The 19,534-nt window shown below is 39.7% G+C and overlaps 1 protein-coding gene across 2 annotated transcripts in view; it reads left to right on the top strand.

Annotated features, from left to right (window-relative positions):
* The first annotated feature begins 2,705 nt into the window (after window positions 1–2,705).
* Window positions 2,706–19,534, top strand: part of Tim17b (Translocase of the inner mitochondrial membrane 17b) — a 206,819-nt gene continuing 189,990 nt past the window's right edge. The window contains exon 1 of one of the 2 annotated variants that reach the window (XM_067760105.1): window positions 2,706–3,013. In XM_067760105.1, the coding sequence (XP_067616206.1) occupies window positions 2,870–3,013 (144 nt within the window). In that variant the 5' untranslated portion in view covers window positions 2,706–2,869. The remainder of the gene's footprint in view (window positions 3,014–19,534) is intronic. The other variant, XM_067760104.1, reaches the window with a different exon arrangement.

Here is a 19,534-nt window from a genome sequence, read left to right as displayed (position 1 = left end):
GTAGAGGCTCGAGAAATTCAATAAAGCCAGAGAAGTCAACTCCACGATTAGGTCTGTATGCACAGCCGATAAGAAGCCTTTCATTATTTACAGAGAACACGTCTACGAACACATATTCGACAAAATCACTTGGACTAGCACTGCAGCAAAGTTTACAGGATAAACTACTTTTAACATATATAGCAACACCACCACCATGACCACGTCTATCAGCCCTGAAAAGTTGATATCCATTTAGTTGCACCAAATCATTTTTGTGACATGAAGAAAACCAGGTTTCGGAAATACATATAACATCTATATGAGAACCCTCAGATATAAATCTCAATTCATCCAGCTTTTTATATAGGCTTTGCGCATTAAGATGGATGACTTTGAGCCCTTTAGTACGTTTGTTGAATACGCGCAACAGTTTATGTAAGCAGTCTTTGGAACTAGACAACCTATAGTCTAGGACCATCACTATATATGGGATATAAAGAATGCTCTGCGATGCGTAACGATAAAGACAACATAAGTGATTGTTTACAAGTATGATAGGGAGAGATAAAGACAGAAACGAAGAGACTCAAGAACTTAAGTAATATACCATACATAGAAATTAATTTATTGATCATTATTCGTTGGCGCATCATCAACTCGAAAGGAACTCGCGCTTTCTTCGCCGGTATTCTCAAGACGCTCTAGAAAATCCAAGCTATGTATTGCTTCAGGGCTGGCGTTGGCTGTTCGTTTGATATGTACCAGACCCTTCTTAGAAAAAACCGCCACTACCTTCCTTTTCTTCTTTAGACGGATCGCTGCCTTGAAGATCGCATAGTTTTGCCAAGACAGCGAAGCATTTACATAAATCGGAGCATTTGAATTTATGCCCACATGAACTAATTGCAGACCCTTGATGTTTGGATTGTTTTGGCGCCTAAAGGTGCCTATACTTTTTAGCAATTTGTTTCTGTCTGTCGGCGACTGAAATTTGATTATTACGGCCGGATCTGTCACGCTGTTGTCTATTTTCCGTAGCCGAAAAATGCTCATTATAGGTATTGGTTGCAATCTAAGAGTGGAACAGAGGTGATGAAAGACACTTGCTAAGTTTTCTCCTTCCTTAAAGGGAATTCCGTGTACACGGACTTCACTTGCGGCAATATGGCTCTCTTGCTTTGACGCATTGTTTTTGAGTTTTTTTACTTCCTCTTCGAGATAACCAACGCGCTCGAACACACTCTCCAGCTGAGTAACTCTTGCATTAAGCTCACTGACCTCTTTCTTCAGCACCACAAATTTGTCTTCTAGTTTTTTGCATACGAATTCGATGAGCCTTTTTTCCGAGTCCAAAATTTGCTTAGCAATCAGATCGTTGAACTTGGCAAATCGCTGATCCATGCTTTGCATTAAACTAGGAGAGAAGCCGCTGATCCGTTGCACCTTTTTGGCGCTATCAACCTCGTTATTAAGGTCGTCACCACGACGTTTACCATTGACTTGATCCATGGTGTTCGAAAAAAACGGGCCAAAAAATATTGCTCCAAGAAACTGGGTGGCAGCTCTAACGCAGCTTAGATTATTATGACGCAGGCTTCAAGTTTAGCATAGACGCACAACACAAAATAAAGCTTGAAACACAAACAACCTTCAGTGACTATACAACTTTTGGCAGGAAGATACACAGTTGATGAAGGTGTCAAAGAAAAACAAGTTGACTGACAACAACAAAGCAGGAGCACCAATCGCAATATACTGCCAAGTTAGTAAAGTTGAATTGGAGATCACCTGGACAGAGGATCTTACTTTCCACAGACAAATGTCACGTTTATTAATGTTTAGACACAGGTTGTAAGAATTAAGACTCACAATAAACAATGAATTTGAAAATTTAAAGAGGAGCACAAATTACTTTAGCTTTCACACACCAGGGTTGCCAACTTTTTTTCGTTTATATTTTATAATACGAATATTCTTATGTTATTTAGCATTTGCGTGAGTAAAGAAACTAATATTTCTCTATACTATAGTATTTATACATAAAACCAGTGCGCGGTTTGCGGTTGCATTTTATCAGAGTTGCCATAGTAAAATTTTATTATCAGTTATTTGTATGCAATATTTTGCTTTTGGCAGCTCTGTTCGATTGTCATCGTGTCGTGATCACGGCCGTTAAAAAACGAGCAATGATCGGTTGATGTTGGTCCGTAAACGCATTTCAAAGGAGTATTGTTAGAGTACTCCAACATGAAGAAAATGGAACCCGTAATCCAACAATTTTTGTAGGAACGTCATCACAGTCTTGAAGGGTAAAGGCTCCATTACTGATACTTAGCATAGACTTGACTTGGCTTGCGAACTGTCACTTACAGTTCTGTTAAATGAACATTGCATGTTACTGATTACTCAAAACTTAACTTGACTTAGAAGTCTGTTGAATTTTGATTTTCTATGTAAGTTCTAAGTGACGTTTACATTTTGAGATGCCATTTGTTTGATTCCATTTCATTTTGTCATTCAAATTGACATTTATTTAAAAATAAATTTCAACACTGATTATGATGCCAGATTTTATGCGACAAGTGGAGTATAATCGTGGCTAAGTTGCCAAGTTTACGCCAAGTCAAGTCAAGTCTATGCTAAGTATCAGTAATGGGGGCTTAAGCGTTTGTAAGCTAAATAGGGATGTGTGGAAATTGCTCAAAATCGCCCCACATTATGGAGATTTTTTTTGGTATCGAAGGAAATGAGTCGATACCTAGTTCTTTTTACAAGAAACATTTAGATTGGTCTTAGAAAATAATTTTCTAGTTTGCAGTATAGCGATTAAATGTCAGCAGTTTGAAATTAAAGTATTAGTGTTATAGAATAAAAGTATATATTCCAAATGGAAGAATACGCGCGCGAGCCATGTCCATTCAGGATAATTGATGACTGTGGTGGTGCTTTTGCAATGGGTTGTATAGGTGGTGGAGTTTTCCAAGCTGTAAAGGGATTTCGTAATGCTCCTTCCGGTTTCAATAAACGCATAGTAAGTTGATATATATGCTGTAATTGGAGGTAAGGTAATAGTCTAGTTGAGGGGTCGACTGCTAATACGCGTCAAAAAACATCGAGAGAGGTGTCAAACCGTACCGTGGGTACCGTAAACTGCACTACTACCTTTTTTTGGTGGGTAAAAACACAACAACAAACACATGAAAATCGCCAACTTCAACTGCAAATATCTCCGGACAGAGATAAAATCTTTCTTTTCCGCCTTCGGATTATTGTTCCCGAGATTAATACGCGTCTTTTGACACCCCCCTCGATAGTTTTGGTAGCGTATTAGCAGTCGACCCCTCAACTAGACTATTAGTCTAAAAGATATTAGTCTAAAAAGATATTGTAGTCTAGTTGAGGGGTCGACTGCTAATACGCTACCAAAAATGGTAATAGTCTAGTTGAGGGGTCGACTGCTAATACGCTACCAAAAATATCGAGAGAGGTGCCAAACGACGCGTCTTGACATCAGTATTAATAATCCGAAGGCGGAAAATAAAAATTTTAACGCGTTCAAAAGATATTAACGAAAAACCGAAAAAAGACCCGCGGGTACCTGCGAAACCGGGGGTCGGATCCATAGTATTTTTGCGCAGAACACCTTTCTGTGTTGGCGGCCTTCGGCCGCGATTATAAAAAATAACCCTGGGCTACGCCATGCCAAGTCCCGGTGTGTGGTATAACCGTGGCTACCGCCACGGTGATGCACAATTTTTTTTGGGGGTACAAACACAACAACAACCACATGGAAATCGCCAACTTCAAATGCAAATATCTCCGGACAGAGATAAAATTTTTCTTTTCCGCCATCGGATTATTGTTCTCGAGATTAAAACGCGTCGTTTGACACATCTCTCGATATTTTTGGTAGCGTATTAGCAGTCGACCCCTCAACTAGACTATTACCCCAAAAATATCGAGAGAGGTGTCAAAAGACGCGTATTAATCTCGAGAACAATAATCCGATGGCGGAAAAGAAAAATTTTATCTCTGTCCGGAGATATTTGCAGTTGAAGTTGCCGATTTCCATGTGGTTGTTGTTGTGTGTGGGTACCCACAAAAAAAATTGTGCATCACCGTGGCGGTAGCCACGGTTATACCACACAACCGGACTTGGCATGGCGTAGCCCAGGGTTATTTTTTATAAAGGCGGCCGAAGGCCGCCAACGCAGAAAGGTGGTCTGCGCAAAAATACTGTGGATCCCACCCCCGGTTTCGGAGGAACCCGCGGTCTTTTTTCGGTTTTTCGTTAAAATCTTTTGAACGGGTAAAAAAAGTTAAGTTCCGCTTTCGGATTCTTGATCTAGACGTGAATACACGTCTTTTGATATCTCACTCGAAAATTTTGGCCCAAATTTCGTTGGGTAAACTAAACTGCACTATTACCCTATTTATTTATTTATTATTTCGGTCTTTAAGGCCTAGTTTAGGTTATAATAAGAGATTAACATATATACTCATGGTAACACACACAATAATGTAGGAGTTATACGCCGATATAATTTGGTATGAGTATGGAATTTGAAACCACATGTTGTGGTTGTTGTTGTTGTTGGTGTTGTTGTAGCGATAGGGACAATCCCCGAGGACCTTGGGGAGTGTTATCGATGTTGATGGTCCTTTGTCGGTTTAATGACAGAAATACACTCGTAGGGCTTACCAACACTGCCGAGGGGCGACCCAGCTTAGAAAAATTTTCTTCTAATTGAAAAACATTATTTCTAAAATTTTGATGTTGCTTTGCCCGGGGTGTGAACCCAGGACATACGGTGTGGTAGGCGGAGCACGCTACCATCACACCACGGTGATCGCCTACTCCAGGCATACCTACCGCGGGTATATTCTGACCACGTAACCCGCTGGGGGATTTGAACCCCATGTTTTTGTATTGTTGGATTTGGGTTGTATATTCATAATGGGGCAATTTCGTTTTATTTGGAACACAAGGCGGTTTGAACTTTGTACTTTTGCTTATATGTAGGTTCTCAGGGAAATTCATTTGTTATTAACAATATTAGTAATTTGGGTAATTGTTTACTTTAGCTCACAGCTGCTAAAACCCGACTAAAAATATCGGGAGAGGTGTCAAAAGACGCGTTTTGATCCCAGGACCACGAATACGAGAGCGAAAATTTAAAATTTTATTTCGGTCAAAATTTATTCCAAAAAACCGAAAAATGGCCCCGGGGCGCTCCGAAACCGGGGGTGGTCTCCATAGTATTTTTGCGCAGAACACCTTTCTGCATTGGCGGCCTTCGGCCGCGCTTATAAAAAATTGCCCTGGGTGGGTGTGGGTACTACAAAATCATCAAAACAACAACCACATGAAAATTTTCAATTTTGTTTGCAAATATGTATTTCCGAAACGAAATAAAATTTTGGTAATTCTATACGACAGCATGCCACTACTAATATCGAGAGAGGTGTCAAACGACGCGCCTTGACATCAGCATTAATAATCCGAAACCGGAAAATAAAAATTGTAACTCGTTCAAAAGATATTAACGAAACACCGAAAAAAGACCCGGGAGTCCCTCCTACAGTTTGTACGGTAACTCAATTATATGTTTTGCTTATGTTTGTTTCTTTAATGGTGTGTTCAATTTATACCTATTATTTAAGAATTCATGAGCTTAACACCGGCTTATAATAATTGAATATTATTATTATTATTTATTTATTATTACGGCGTTTTAAGCCTAAAACTTAGATTATTACAAACTAGAAGTACGTTTTAATAATAGTAGGATTTCCAGAATTTGGCGGAATGCACGAGATTCCGATCAGCACGGGAACTGGTGGTTCCAACGGGCGGGTATTGGAGTCATGTTGTTGTTGATGTGTGCCCCGCTTGCAATGTGTCCCCACATGACACCAACCATCTCTTCAATTGTAATGTGGAACCAACGCCTCTAACACCCCTTTCCTTATGGTCCACCCCCGTTGAAACGGCAAGTTTCCTTGGACTCCCGTTAGAGGATATTGATGACAATTTGCAAGCGGGGCATACATTTTGTATGTCGGGGTTGATTCTGGATAGGTAAGAGTTTAACCTGTTACAGTATCCAGAACGAAGTTGAGCAAGAGTGACACGCGTTTCCCTGGGGAGTATGCGTTCCTCTTCCGCAAGTTTTGGATAATTTTCGTTAAGCACTGGATTCACCGGGCAATTCCCGGCATAAAGGTCCGACGCCTGTTTATGGAGTTCACCAAGGACCTGCTTGTGTTTTTTCACTTCATACGGCTAGGTTCTCAGGTGCCGTATTTCCTCAAAATGCTTACGGAGATGACCCCTTAAGCCCCTAGGCGGTGCTGGTTCATCAATCAGATGTCTGTTGGGATGCCCAGGTTTCTGGGTATTCAACAGGAACTGTTTGGTCAGCATCTCATTTCTCTCCCTGATGGGGAGTATTCTCGCCTCATTATGCAGATGGTGTTCTGGGGACATAAGAAGACAGCCCGTGGCGATTCTGAGAGCAGTATTTTGGCAGGCCTGTAGTTTCTTCCAGTGGGTGATTTTTAGGCTTGACGACCATATGGGTGACGCGTAGCACGTAATCGGCTGGCTAATTGCTTTGTATGTAGTCATGAGCGTTTCTTTATCTTTTCCCCAAGTACTGTCAGCGAGGGATTTGAGGATTTTGTTACGGTTCTGAATTCTCGGAACAATTGCGGCTGCGTGTTCACCAAAATTTAGACCCTGATCAAACGTCACACCGAAGATTTTGGGGTGTAGGACAGTCGGTAGCGTAGTGCCATCGACGTGGATGTTCAAAATGGTCGATATTTGGGGCGTCCATGTTGTAAATAAGGTCGCGGAAGATTTAGTCGGTGATGATGCCAGGTTTCGCGAGGCGAAAAAACTGGAGAGATCAGGGAGGTAGCCGTTTATTTTATTGCATAGCGCATCGATCTTTGGGGGCCTGGGCCTGTGGCCATTATTGTGCAGTCATCGGCGTAGGAAACGATTGTGACTCCTTCCGGTGGTGAAGGTAGCTTAGATATGTAGAAATTAAACAAAAGTGGGGATAGGACACCACCCTCTGGCACCCCTTGTTTAATTCTCCTTGGTTTTGATGCTTCGTTTCTAAATTGCACCGATGCCTGCCGACCACCCAGATAATTTGCGGTCCACCTTTTAAGACATGGGGGAAGGGTAGACCCTTCCAGGTCCTGCAGTAACGAGCCATGGTTGACCGTATCGAAAGCCTTTGATAGGTCTAGCGCTACGAGTACTGTTCTATGGTGGGGGTATTGATTTAAACCGCAATTTATCTGGGTGCTAATGGCATTTAGCGCGGTGGTAGTGCTATGGAGTTTTCTGAAGCCATGCTGATGAGGGGCTAGCTGCAAAAATGGCTTCAAGCGTCTTTGCCACTGGCGATAAAAGAGATATCGGACGATACGACTCACCTATGTTAGCTGGTTTCCCAGGCTTTAGTAGCGGGACCACCTTGGCCATTTTCCATTTCTCAGGTATGACAAAGGTGGAAAGAGACAGATTGAAGACATGCGCCAAATATTTGAAACCCTCTTTCCCTAGGCTTTTAAGCATCGGCATGGCTATGCCATCTGGGCCCACTGCTTTGGATGGTTTAGCACGACCAATGGCGTCCTCAACCTCTTTAGCGGTGATGATGATTGGTGACGCGCTGAATTTGTGTTTATGTGCGTGTCTATTGGCTCTCCGTCTATCTTTGTCGATAATAGGATGCATTATATATTGTCGGCAGAAAGCGCTCGCGTATTTTTTCGCGTCCGACAGCACTTTGTCGCCAAAGGCGATGGAAACTTTGTTGTTGTTGTTGTTGTAGCAATGCTCGCCCCACCTAATAGCCGCGACCGATCACAAATTGTCATCAATATCCTCTAACGGGAGTCCAAGGAAACTTGCCGTTTCAACAGGGGTGGACCATAAGGAAAGGGGTGTTAGAGGCGTTGGTTCCACATTACAATTAAAGAGATGGTTGGTGTCATGAGGGGACACATTGCAAGCAGGGCATACATTTTGTATGTCGGGGTTGATTCTGGATAGGTAAGAGTTTAACCTGTTACAGTATCCAGAACGAAGTTGAGCAAGAGTGACACGCGTTTCCCTGGGGAGTATGCGTTCCTCTTCTGCGAGTTCTGGATATTTTTCTTCAAGTACTGGATTCACCGGGCAATTCCCGACATAAAGGTCCGACGCCTGTCTATGGAGTTCACCAAGGACCTGCTTGTGTTTTTCCGCTTCATACGGCTGGGTTCTCAGGTGCCGTATTTCCTCAAAATGCTTACGGAGATGACTCCTTAGGCCCCTAGGCGGTGCTGGTTCGTCAATCAGATGTCTGTTGGGATGCCCAGGTTTCTGGGTATTCAACAGAAACTGTTTGGTCAGCATCTCATTTCTCTCCCTGATGGGGAGTATTCTCGCCTCATTATGCAGATGGTGTTCTGGGGACATAAGAAGACAGCCCGTGGCGATTCTGAGAGCAGTATTTTGGCAGGCCTGTAGTTTCTTCCAGTGGGTGGTTTTTAGGCTTGGCGACCATATGGGTGACGCGTAGCACGTAATCGGCTGGCTGATTGCTTTGTATGTGGTCAAGAGCGTTGCTTTATCTTTTCCCCAGGTACTGCCAGCAAGGGATTTGAGGATTTTATTACGGCTCTGAATTCTTGGAACAATTGCGGTTGCGTGCGCACCAAAATGTAGATCCTGATCAAACGTCACACCCAAGATTTTGGGGTGTAGGACAGTCGGTAGCGTAGTGCCATCGACGTGGATGTTCAATATGGTCGACATTTGGGGCGTCCATGTTGTAAATAAGGTCGCGGAAGATTTAGTCGGTGACAATGCCAGGTTTCGCGAGGCGAAAAAACTGGAGAGATCAGGGAGATAGCCGTTTATTTTATTGCATAGCTCATCGATCTTTGGGCCTGGAAACTTTGTCTTTGTGCTTACTCGGATTCGATAGGGACTTTACGGTGGACCAAAGTTTACCCACACCGGTAGAGAGGTTACAACCTCTTAGGTGCTCCTCCCATTTCGCCCGCTTGTGTTCATCCACAAGCAATCTGATGCGTTGGTTTATATCCCTTATTTGGGGGTCGCCTGGATCAAACTGTCTTATAAGGTCACGTTCTCTCGCTAAGTTTGCGGCCTCCGCCGGGAAGTGGGGCCGGATTTCGGGAATTCTCCCGGCGGGAATGAAATGTGCCGAGGCGGATTTAATAACCTTACGGAAGGCACGCTCCCCTTGGAGGGCATCAGTCGGGATAGGGAGGGCAGCAAAGCGGCTGTCTGTAAAGGATTTATATTCTTCCCACTTTCCTTTTTTGAAGTTTATGAAAGTGCGTTTTTCAGTGGAGATGAAGTCGGCGGTACGCTCAAGCGAAATAAGTATGGGCAGGTGGTCGGATGCCAATGTTACCATCGGCTGCCAGTTGACGCAGTTTACGAGTTCTGCGCTCACGATTGAGATATCTGGCGAGCTGTGACAGCTTCCTACCATACGTGTGGGGGCGTCTCCGTTTATTGTGCAGAACGTCGTTTCTTCTATTTGATCCGCCAACATCTCACCCCTACTGTCCGCCCGCAAGTCTGAATGCCATAGATCATGATGGGCATTGAAATCACCTAAGATAATGCGATTGTTGCCAGTGAGTAAGGGCCTGATATTTGGGCGGTATCCACTGGGGCAACAGGTGGCAGGAGGGATGTAGATGTTGATGATTTCTAGGTTTGCATCGCCTGACCGGACAGATAGGCCTTGTCGTTCTAAGACATTGTCCCTGCGGTCGATGCCAGGATCAAATATATAATATTGCACAGAGTGGTGTATGATAAACGCGAGACCGCCTCCATTTCCGCTCTCGCGGTCTTTCCAGTGGACGTTATACCCAGAGCAGGTCTGCAATGCAGATCTTGCTGTGAGTTTAGTCTCTTGAATCGCAGCAATGCGGATGTTGTGCCGCTTCATGAAATCGACTATCTTCGTAATCTTCCCAGTTAGTCCATTACAGTTTAACTGCAGGATTCTGAAGTGCATAAGGGGAGACGTCGCCACTCGGGGGGTAATTGACGGGTGACTACGCCTGGGTTGTGGAAGGCCAGGACGCAATTGCTGTTGTGGCCCTGGGACTAGGCGTCCTTGGGCAAGCATTGGGGTACCCGGATGATTTGGGTTTGCGACCTGGCAACATGGCGCGATGAAACCCGTCGGGGGGTTGCCGTCGCGGAGACCAGAACATCTGGGAAAGTGGCACCACGCAAGGCAGGAGCAGCATTGGGCGGATGTCGCAAACCTATATATTCTGTGCTGGCAGACGGTGCAAACGGAGGTAGGGACTAAGAGTCTGTTTCCCTGACCTGCACGATTCTTGCCGGAAAAGGGTGTGGGGGGGGGGGGGGGGGGGAACACGGGGGCAGGGGCTGATGCTCAGCATTGCTACCAACTCTACTACGAAGGTAGCAGTTATGAGTGGTATCAGCTGTTTGAGTTGTTGGCGCCGTGGGGCGCGAGCAGCAGCGGGTACTTGTTGTGGCTTGCAGAGCAGCGGGGCTGCTGGAGGGTAGTGGGGGTGCGCTAAGGCGTAGACTACGGGACGCCCTTGGGCGTGAACAGCAAGGAGCAATAAAAGATTTATAAAAGTTACGTGGACGTCGGGTTTTGGGATCAAGCCCAGAACAACCTGTCCGATGCAACCATCCCTTGCACGAGACACACTGAACAGAGTATGACCGTCCTAAAAAGATTCTTTTCCGGCAGATGCAGCAAAACCATTTCTCAGGACCGGGGTCAGGAGACGGACCCGGATTGGATTCGATGCCTTCCCGGAGTAAGAGAATATGGAGCAGTCCTGCTGCAAGGAGCTGCTGGGAGGATGACAATTTGTGGGAGGGACGAAACAAATTAGATGGGGTCACACTGAAATGACAGCCTTTGGTCGGGAAAAATCCCGAGTTGCTCCGGTACATAGAACCGACTGCCTTGGGAAGCGAGAATGAGCCACTCTTATCGGACGATTGGAAAGAACGTGTTTCCAAACCTCCCTGTACCAGCTTTTATGTAAACACAATTAATTATAATATATTATTGTTTTATTATTTTTGTAGGAATAGACGTGATTGACATGAACACTCCAACTGTTTGTCTGGGACTATATTTTCAGGCATATAGTCCCAGACAAACAGTTGGAGTGTTTCATTTCATTTCATTTCATTTATTTATTACAGCAAAAAAGCCTAATTCATAAATTAAATTATATTACAATTTACTATCTTATTACTAAGGTTTTACAATATTCATAAAGTTTTGCTTTAAAAGCTCCGATTTCATTACAACTTTTTATATCTATAGGCAGTTCATTGAAACTTTTTAGACCTTTATAAAAAATATTTTGCTGATCTATTTCAGTTCTGAATAAAGGCAGTTTGAAATTGTGTTTATTCCTTGTATTAATGTTATGTGTTTGCTTAACTAATACTACGTATTTACTTAGATATTCAGGTACATTTTCACTTTTAATATTAAATATAAATTTCATAGCGTGAAAAAAAATCTTTTGCTTGACACTTAACCAGTTCAAACTTCTCAGCATATCAGCCGTACGAGTATCTCTAGGTTTTTTAAGAATAAATCTCATACATCTGTTTTGCATCTTTTGAAGTTTATCTATTTCTTTGTCTGACACAATGAATAGAATAGATGGGCAGTTTACAAAGTGCGGTTCTATAATGGACTTATATATAATTATTTTGTACTTTTTTTTGAATATATTTGGATGTTCTCTGCATAACCCCAATTTTTTTCGCAACTTTCTGGACTGTGTAGTTTATATGTTCTTCAAACTTGAGTTTGTTATCAATTATAATTCCCAAATATTTTATACTGTCAACTTTTTGTATGCTTTCATCATTTATTTTTAAACCAATTATATCCTCATTAACGTTCCTCCTTGTTATTATCATAAATTTCGTTTTATTTTTATTAAGTTTCAGTATATTTCCGCACAACCATTTATACAGGTTATTCAGTTCATGTTGTATTTTAGAAAGTGCAGAATTAATATTATTCTCACTAATCATTATTAATGCATCATCAGCGAATAGTTTAATTTCACAACATTCAATAGCGTTTACTATATCATTAATATAAATTAAGAACAGTATTGCCAAAACTGAGCCTTGTGGTAACCCTATGGGTACTTCCAATTCATCAGACATCACGGTATTTATAACCGTTTTCTGTCTCCTCTGCTTCAAATAGCTGCGAAACCAGTCAAGTTCTATACCAGTTATACCAATACGTTGCATTTTTTTGATTAAGATCTCCCTATCCACTGTTTCAAAAGCTCGTTTGAGGTCTAGGAAGACTGAAACAACCACTTTTTTTTTATTTAACTCTTCTTTCCAGTCATGTATCATCAAATTAAGAGCTGTCTCACATGAATGTTTCTTTCTGTTGGTGGGCTAGTATATTATTATCTTCAAGGTATTTCTTTAACTGGTTTTTAACATAAGCTTCAAGTATTTTACAATCACTAGGCAGGGTGTTTATGGGTCTAAGTGCTTCAGGTTTTACTGTCTTTTTAACTTTTTCCACTGGTATCACCGTTGACGTTTTCCACTTTTCTGGTACAAGACCCTCTTCTAGGCTGTTATTGATTATTTGTGCCTAGAAATATCCTGTATACGATATACAGTCTTTAAGTACTCCATCAGATAAAAGTTTTCTGCCGCCTATTTTATATTTGAACTCTTTCAGGATATTAATAACTTCATCTGTTGTTATTTGGCAAACTTTAATCTAGAATTGACTTGTACATCACTTAGTGCTACACGGCAAGGTTCTATGATGTTATTAATTTCTATTACGCTATTTATAAAGAACCTATTTAGACCATTTGCCAGCTCAGTTTCATTTTCTACCATCATACCATCTATTATCGCCTTTTTAATCCCTTCGTTATCTCTCGTTAAGCAAACCGCTTGCTTAAGATGTTTCCACATTTCTCTGGCGTTATTTTCATTCATTTCGACTTTATTTTCCATATATTTAACTTCCTTTATTTTTACTAGCTTTTTGTAGATACGATTTATATTTTTATATTCGTTCCAATCACCTGTTTGTATCGCAAGCTTATAATTATTATATTTGCATTTATTCATTTGCGCCAGTTCTCTGTCGTACCATTTATTCATAAGCTTGATATGAACTTCTTTTTCATACGTTAAACTTTCCATAGGTTGCATTATTATGTTGTTCACTAATTCGACTTTCTCATCAATTAGTAGGTTTTCATTTATGTTGAAGTTACATGATCTCAGGATGCTTATTAAGATTTCACTATTATATTTATCCCAAGCTGTGATTTTCTTGGTCATTCTCATCTGGTATGATTTAGACGTTTTAATATTGAACATTATTGTTTCGTGATCTGAAATGTTGTATGCAGGCAAATTATTGCACTGTATTTCATCTGAATTTGAATATAATAAATCAATTTTAGATGCACTTGCATCTGTAATTCGAGTATTAAATTCTACTTTTTGCGTCATACCCATCACAGAAAATATCTCATTCAATTTTGTACTATATGTTGATATGTAGTTCATGTTTATATTAAAATCCCCGATTAGTATATTACATTTACTTCTTTCAAATTTATCGATTAATATTTCATTTAGGTACTCGATAAACGCTGCATCACTTGTGCTTGGCGAATGATACAAAACCCCTATTTGCCACTTTTTATCGACCTTTTTCAATTTTATTATAATGCACCATAAGTTCATATTGACACTAGCATTATAAATTACATTTATCTCCACTGTCCTATGAACATACACTAGTACTCCTCCTGTATCCCTGATGTGCGAGACGCATCTAACCATATTATACGATGCTATTTCTAATTCGCTGTCTTCAACATCTTTCGTTGTACACGTTTCCGAACATAATAAGATACTTGGTGTATGTACTTCAGCCAACACTTCCAGTTCACATTTGTTTGATACTATGCTGTTAATATTCAAGTATATGCACTTAAGTTCATTGTGTCTAGTCTGCAGTCTTTCTTTGTATCGAATTTTCTTCAGCGGTATCTCATTGGATTGTGGCGGGCTTATCAGTGCGTCGGGTGTTCGCTGCTAGTATCCTAGCCTTTGTTTTTTTGCATTCAAGTTCTTTAGGTAGACTGGGCACTGTCTGCTATTGCACGAGTGATTGACATCTAGTCCTAGATTAAACTTCTCATTTGTTCATGTCAATCACGTCTATTCCTACAAAAATAATAAAACAATAATATATTATAATTAATTGTGTTTACATAAAAGCTGGTACAGGGAGGTTTGGTGCGTTAACGACGACAAGTTGGCATCTTACTTCGCCAACACCCAAGTCACCTGTCATTTTAACCCTCCAAGCGCTCCACACATGGGCGGCTATTGGGAGGCTGGAATTAAGCGCACAAAGCATCATTTAAAACGCGTATTAGACTCCGCGTTGCTATCTTACGAAGAGTTTTCAACAGTCCTAACCGAGGTGGAAGCATGCGTCAATTCTCGACCACTCTGCTGGATACCTTCTGACATACAAGACTTCGAAGTGCTAACACCTGGGCACTTTATGATCGGCGAACCAATAAAGGGGTTACCGGAGCTTGACACAGAACCTTTCAAGGGCAACCTTCATCAGCGGTGGCAAGCAATCACAGCAATAAGGCAGCACTTCTGGAAGCGATGGCGAGACGAATATCTCGCGAATCTTCAGCGACGATCGAAGTGGGTTCGTCCAACGCAAAACCTACAACGAGATGATGTCGTTGTTATACACGACAACAACGCTCCGCCCACTAAATGGAAACTTGGTCGAGTTCTCGACAGCTATCCCGGCTCAGATGATCGCGTACGAATTGTCAACCTACGAACATCCGAAGGAGAGCTGCTAAGACCTATTGGGAAGCTATCATTATTACCAACAAAAACAGACATTTTTTCACTTTGAATTTTATTGATGTTTGTCTGGGACTATATTTTCAGGAAATCTTTCCCCAATTTGATTACGAGCGACATATGTATTTGTCCTGATGCATAAGGTTTCCTCTGTGTCTGTTTGGATTGCTATGTACGCTCAAGGATCAGTATCATGAAATAGAGATACATCTTAATATGTTTCAGTATTCCTATTAATATAAAAATGTTTTTACATGTAGTTTTATTTAAGCCGTAGTGAATTTTTTACAAAATTTTTGTTATAATGTCATTGTATTTATAAATTGTTACCATATATTTTTCTATCTCGATAATTTTTGTTTAAGTTGTTACATATCTGTGAGGACTATGTCCGGTAGATAATAAATAAATAAATCTTATTGGAAGGGTGTTGCAATATTCTAATAAACTTTTTTGAAGGTGTTAAGTTTTCACAATTTTTAACATGATTACATTTCAGGCCTTAGTAAAATATATTTTGCTTGTCCATTTCTGTTTTGAAAAGAGGTAATCTAAATTATTATTTTCCCTGATTATGTAAGAGTGGGTTTTACATTCATTCACATAAACAAGATTTTCACTTAGGCTGGTAATTTACCATGCTTGATATTAAATACAAATTTCATACTATGGTAAAATAGCAACTGTTTCACACTCAACCAGTTTAGTGCATCGATCATACTCTTTATGAAAGTGTCGAACCTCACTTTCATGATAAATCTCATAGCTTTGTTTTGCATTATTTGTAACCTGTCTACTTGTGTTTCATTGGCAATAAAGAATATTGTAGGGCAATATAAGAAGTGCGGTTCTATGATGGATCTATAAACTTTCAACATACATTTCTTACTAATAAGTTTACATGATCTTTTCCAAAATCCAATTTTCTTTGCCGATTTTGGTAACAATATAATCAATATGATCCGTAAACCCAGGTTTATTGTCAATCAGGATCCGTAAGTACTTAAATATTTTGACATCCTCAATGCTCGTATTCATTGTTTTTAGATATAAATTAAGTGAGTGGTCGTCCTAGCTAAAACCATGGACTTAGTTTTGTTAACGTTAAGCTTGAGTTTATTAATGCAAAGCCATCTATACAATGAGCCGAAATGTTCTTCCATTCTGCCCTTGCTATAGAAATGTCCGTTTCATTTACTTCAAGTAGCGCATCATCTGCAAACAACCTAATTTTAATATATTTCAGTGCTGATGATGTATCGTTTATGTAAATGTTGAACAGGATTGGCGCTTGTTTTGTCGTTTAATTCTTTGTATAACCGCACTGCGTTGCCATTGCCACTGCTGAGTACAATTGGCATTGCTGTTCAGCAACAGCTGACGGCGATGCCACTTGCACACAGGGGTGTGTTTTGTTGCGTAAAGGCGGGCAACGCAGTGCGGTTATACAAAGAATTAAACGACAAAACATTTGTTTAAGTGAAACGGACATCAAAATTGTTAAGCAATATGAAGTGAAAAAGAACGAGGAAAACTATTATAATGCTGTGATAGAAATGAATGTTGAAACCTTCGCAAATGTACTAGCTGGAGAGAGGCTTAATGTTGGTTGGGAACGTTGCCGAGTATATATGCAGTGCAGGTATTGTGTTGTTTTAAATGCAAAGGCTTCAATCACAAAGCGGCTGACTGCAAAGAAAAGGAAGTATGCACAAAATGCTTGGGTGAGCATAAACATACACAATGCATAAAGGATGCAGTAAACAAGTGCATTAACTGCATACGAGCAAACAAGGGGATGAATCTAGGACTTGACGAAAACCATGATACTCTGGATAGAACTTGTCCCGCATACCAACAAAAGCTATATGCAAGGAACAGGAAAGTTGTTTATTAGCAACCAAAGAAAATCCTTACTGCAGCGCAAAAGTCAAAATATTATTTAAATCGAGATAGCAATATATACAATTTGGAATGCATTTATCTTAATATTAGTAGTATTATAGCAAATAAAATCGAGCTGGAACGTCTTATTGAAATAAGAAGACCAAGTATTGGTTATGTACGGAAACGTGTACAACAGAACATATCTTGGATTCTGAACTTAGTATTCCGACCTACAAATGCATTCGTTGCGACTCTCAAAGTAGGCATACTGGCGGTGTTGTCATGTATGTGTATGAAAATATACAATTTAGCATAGTTTGTAATAAAGCTATCAACATGAATGTGTGGTGCATTATTGTAAAAATAAACAAATGCGCGTTAAAATGGAAAATCGGTGTACTATATCACTCACCAAGTAGCAGTGACCCCACCTTTATTACTTATCTAAATGAAATCATCACTGAACATCTCAAGGAGGCGGATAATAATTTAATAATTGGTGATTTTAATATCAATGTAAATGTATCGTCAATATACTCAAACCAACTTCGACACGAGGATAACAGAGTACTAGTCTACAAGAATTGATTTGCTATTCAGTAACAATGATAAAGTTAAAGCAGTGAATATAGGTAAACATCGCATTTCTGACCATGAGACAATCCACTTCGAAGTGCCAACAACAAAGCTTTGTAAAATGAGAAGGTATGCTACTGTTACATGTTGGGAATACTATAGTGCTGAAAATCTTTTAAATTTGCTACGAACATGCGATTTCAGCTTTATGTCAATTTCGGGAGTAGAAACTAAAACTAAAGCCCTGAACGAAGTTTTAACTTAGGCTATGCAAGCACTGACTTATGTAAAGAGGACCCAAATACAGATAAGAAATAAGTGGTACGACCGAGAATTAACAAACCTGCATAAAAGAAAAATAGAATCTTATAAAACTGCTTGAAATACTGGATTTTGGGACGAATATAACGTCATTAGGAAAATATATAAAAGAACCATAATTTATAAAAAAAAGAAATACATGGAAGATAGAGTAAATAATAACAATGGCGATATGAAACGTATGTGGAAGTGTCTAAAAGACCTCGTCGAGCTTAATGATGTTAAAAAACATATCACTAAAATTGTAATTAACGGTGAATGCCTGGAAAATTAAATAATATAGCTAATGCCCTAAATAACTTTTTTATACAAAGCATTGTTGAAATTAATGATAGCATGGAAGAAATTGTAAATAAGCGCAAATCATAGTAATTCATTTGAAACATTTAAATTTACTGACATTGTAGTGGACGATATTATTATTATCACAAAATCACTTAAAATCAAATATGGCGGCGACAAGCTTTTATCGGAGGGTGTCGTTAAAGATGCCATGACATATACTGCTAATTTCTACAAAGATATAATTAACGAATCCTTAAACAGCGGTATTGTACCTAGTTACTGGAAAATTTCAACAATAATACCTGTGGAAAAAGTAAAAAATACAATGAAACCTGAGGAACTACGTCCAATTAACACGTTACCTACAGATGAAAAAATTATGGAGACAGTGGTGAAGGATCAACTTGTGGCATACTTAGAGAAGCACAATGTGATTATCCCAGAACAATCGGGATTCAGGAAGAGATATTCTTGTGAAACAGCGTTGAATATGGTAATTTCAGATTGGAAAGAAGACATGGCGGACAAAAAATTGACTGTGTCTGTCTTCTTGGATTTAAAACGGACTTTTGAAACTGTCGATAGATCTGTTATGTTTAAATTTGGTATAAGAGGAAAGGCGTTGGAATGGTTCCGGAGTTATTTGGGTGACAGAAAACAGAGAACGATAATTGGAAAGGAGGTTTCATCAGTGGCGGATGTTAACATTGGTTTACCACAAGGCTCGGTCTTGGCGCCAATATTGTTTACATTGTATATCAATGATATCAAAAGATGCTTAAAATATTGTAAAATACGTCTATTTGCGGATGATGCATTGCTTATCATAAGTGAAAAATGTGCAGAATGTGCCATGCTGAAAGTACAAGAAGACCTGGACTCGCTATACAAATGGTTATGCCTTAGAAAACTGAAATTATATGTCGAAAAAACTAAGTTCATGATATTTTGTAAAAACACTAATATCATAAGTAACAATAGCTTAAATAATATTGCGCTGAAAGTAAAAAACATGGAAATCCAAAGAGTAGACAAAATTAAGTATTTAGGAGTTTTGATTGATGATAATCTAAATTTTGGAGAGCATGTAACTTATCTGGAAAGGAACATTGCACAGAAAATAGGCTTCATGTATAGAACATGTAAACATATCAGTCAAAGTCATAAAATATTGGTATATCGTTCAATTATTGAACCACACTTTATTTATTGTCCTACTATTCTGCTATTAAGTAATGATATATATATTAAGAAACTTCAAATACAGCAAAACAAGGCAATGCGATTTATTTTAAAATGTCCTCCAAGAACGCCAAAAATTGTAATGCTCAATAGATTAAACTGGCTTAGTATTAAACAGTCAGTTATTTCACATTGAAATTTATACACCAACTTAGGTTAGGAATGTTACCGAATTACCTGATAGTAAAATACATTATAATCATGGAACTAGAAATTGCAATAATATAAGACTGCCTAGAATAAGAACTGAGTTCGCCAAAAGGT

The sequence above is a fragment of the Eurosta solidaginis genome, chromosome 1, assembly GCF_040869045.1.
Source record: "Eurosta solidaginis isolate ZX-2024a chromosome 1, ASM4086904v1, whole genome shotgun sequence".
Lineage (NCBI taxonomy): Eukaryota > Metazoa > Arthropoda > Insecta > Diptera > Tephritidae > Eurosta > Eurosta solidaginis.
This window is presented reverse-complemented; position numbering and strand designations above follow the sequence as displayed.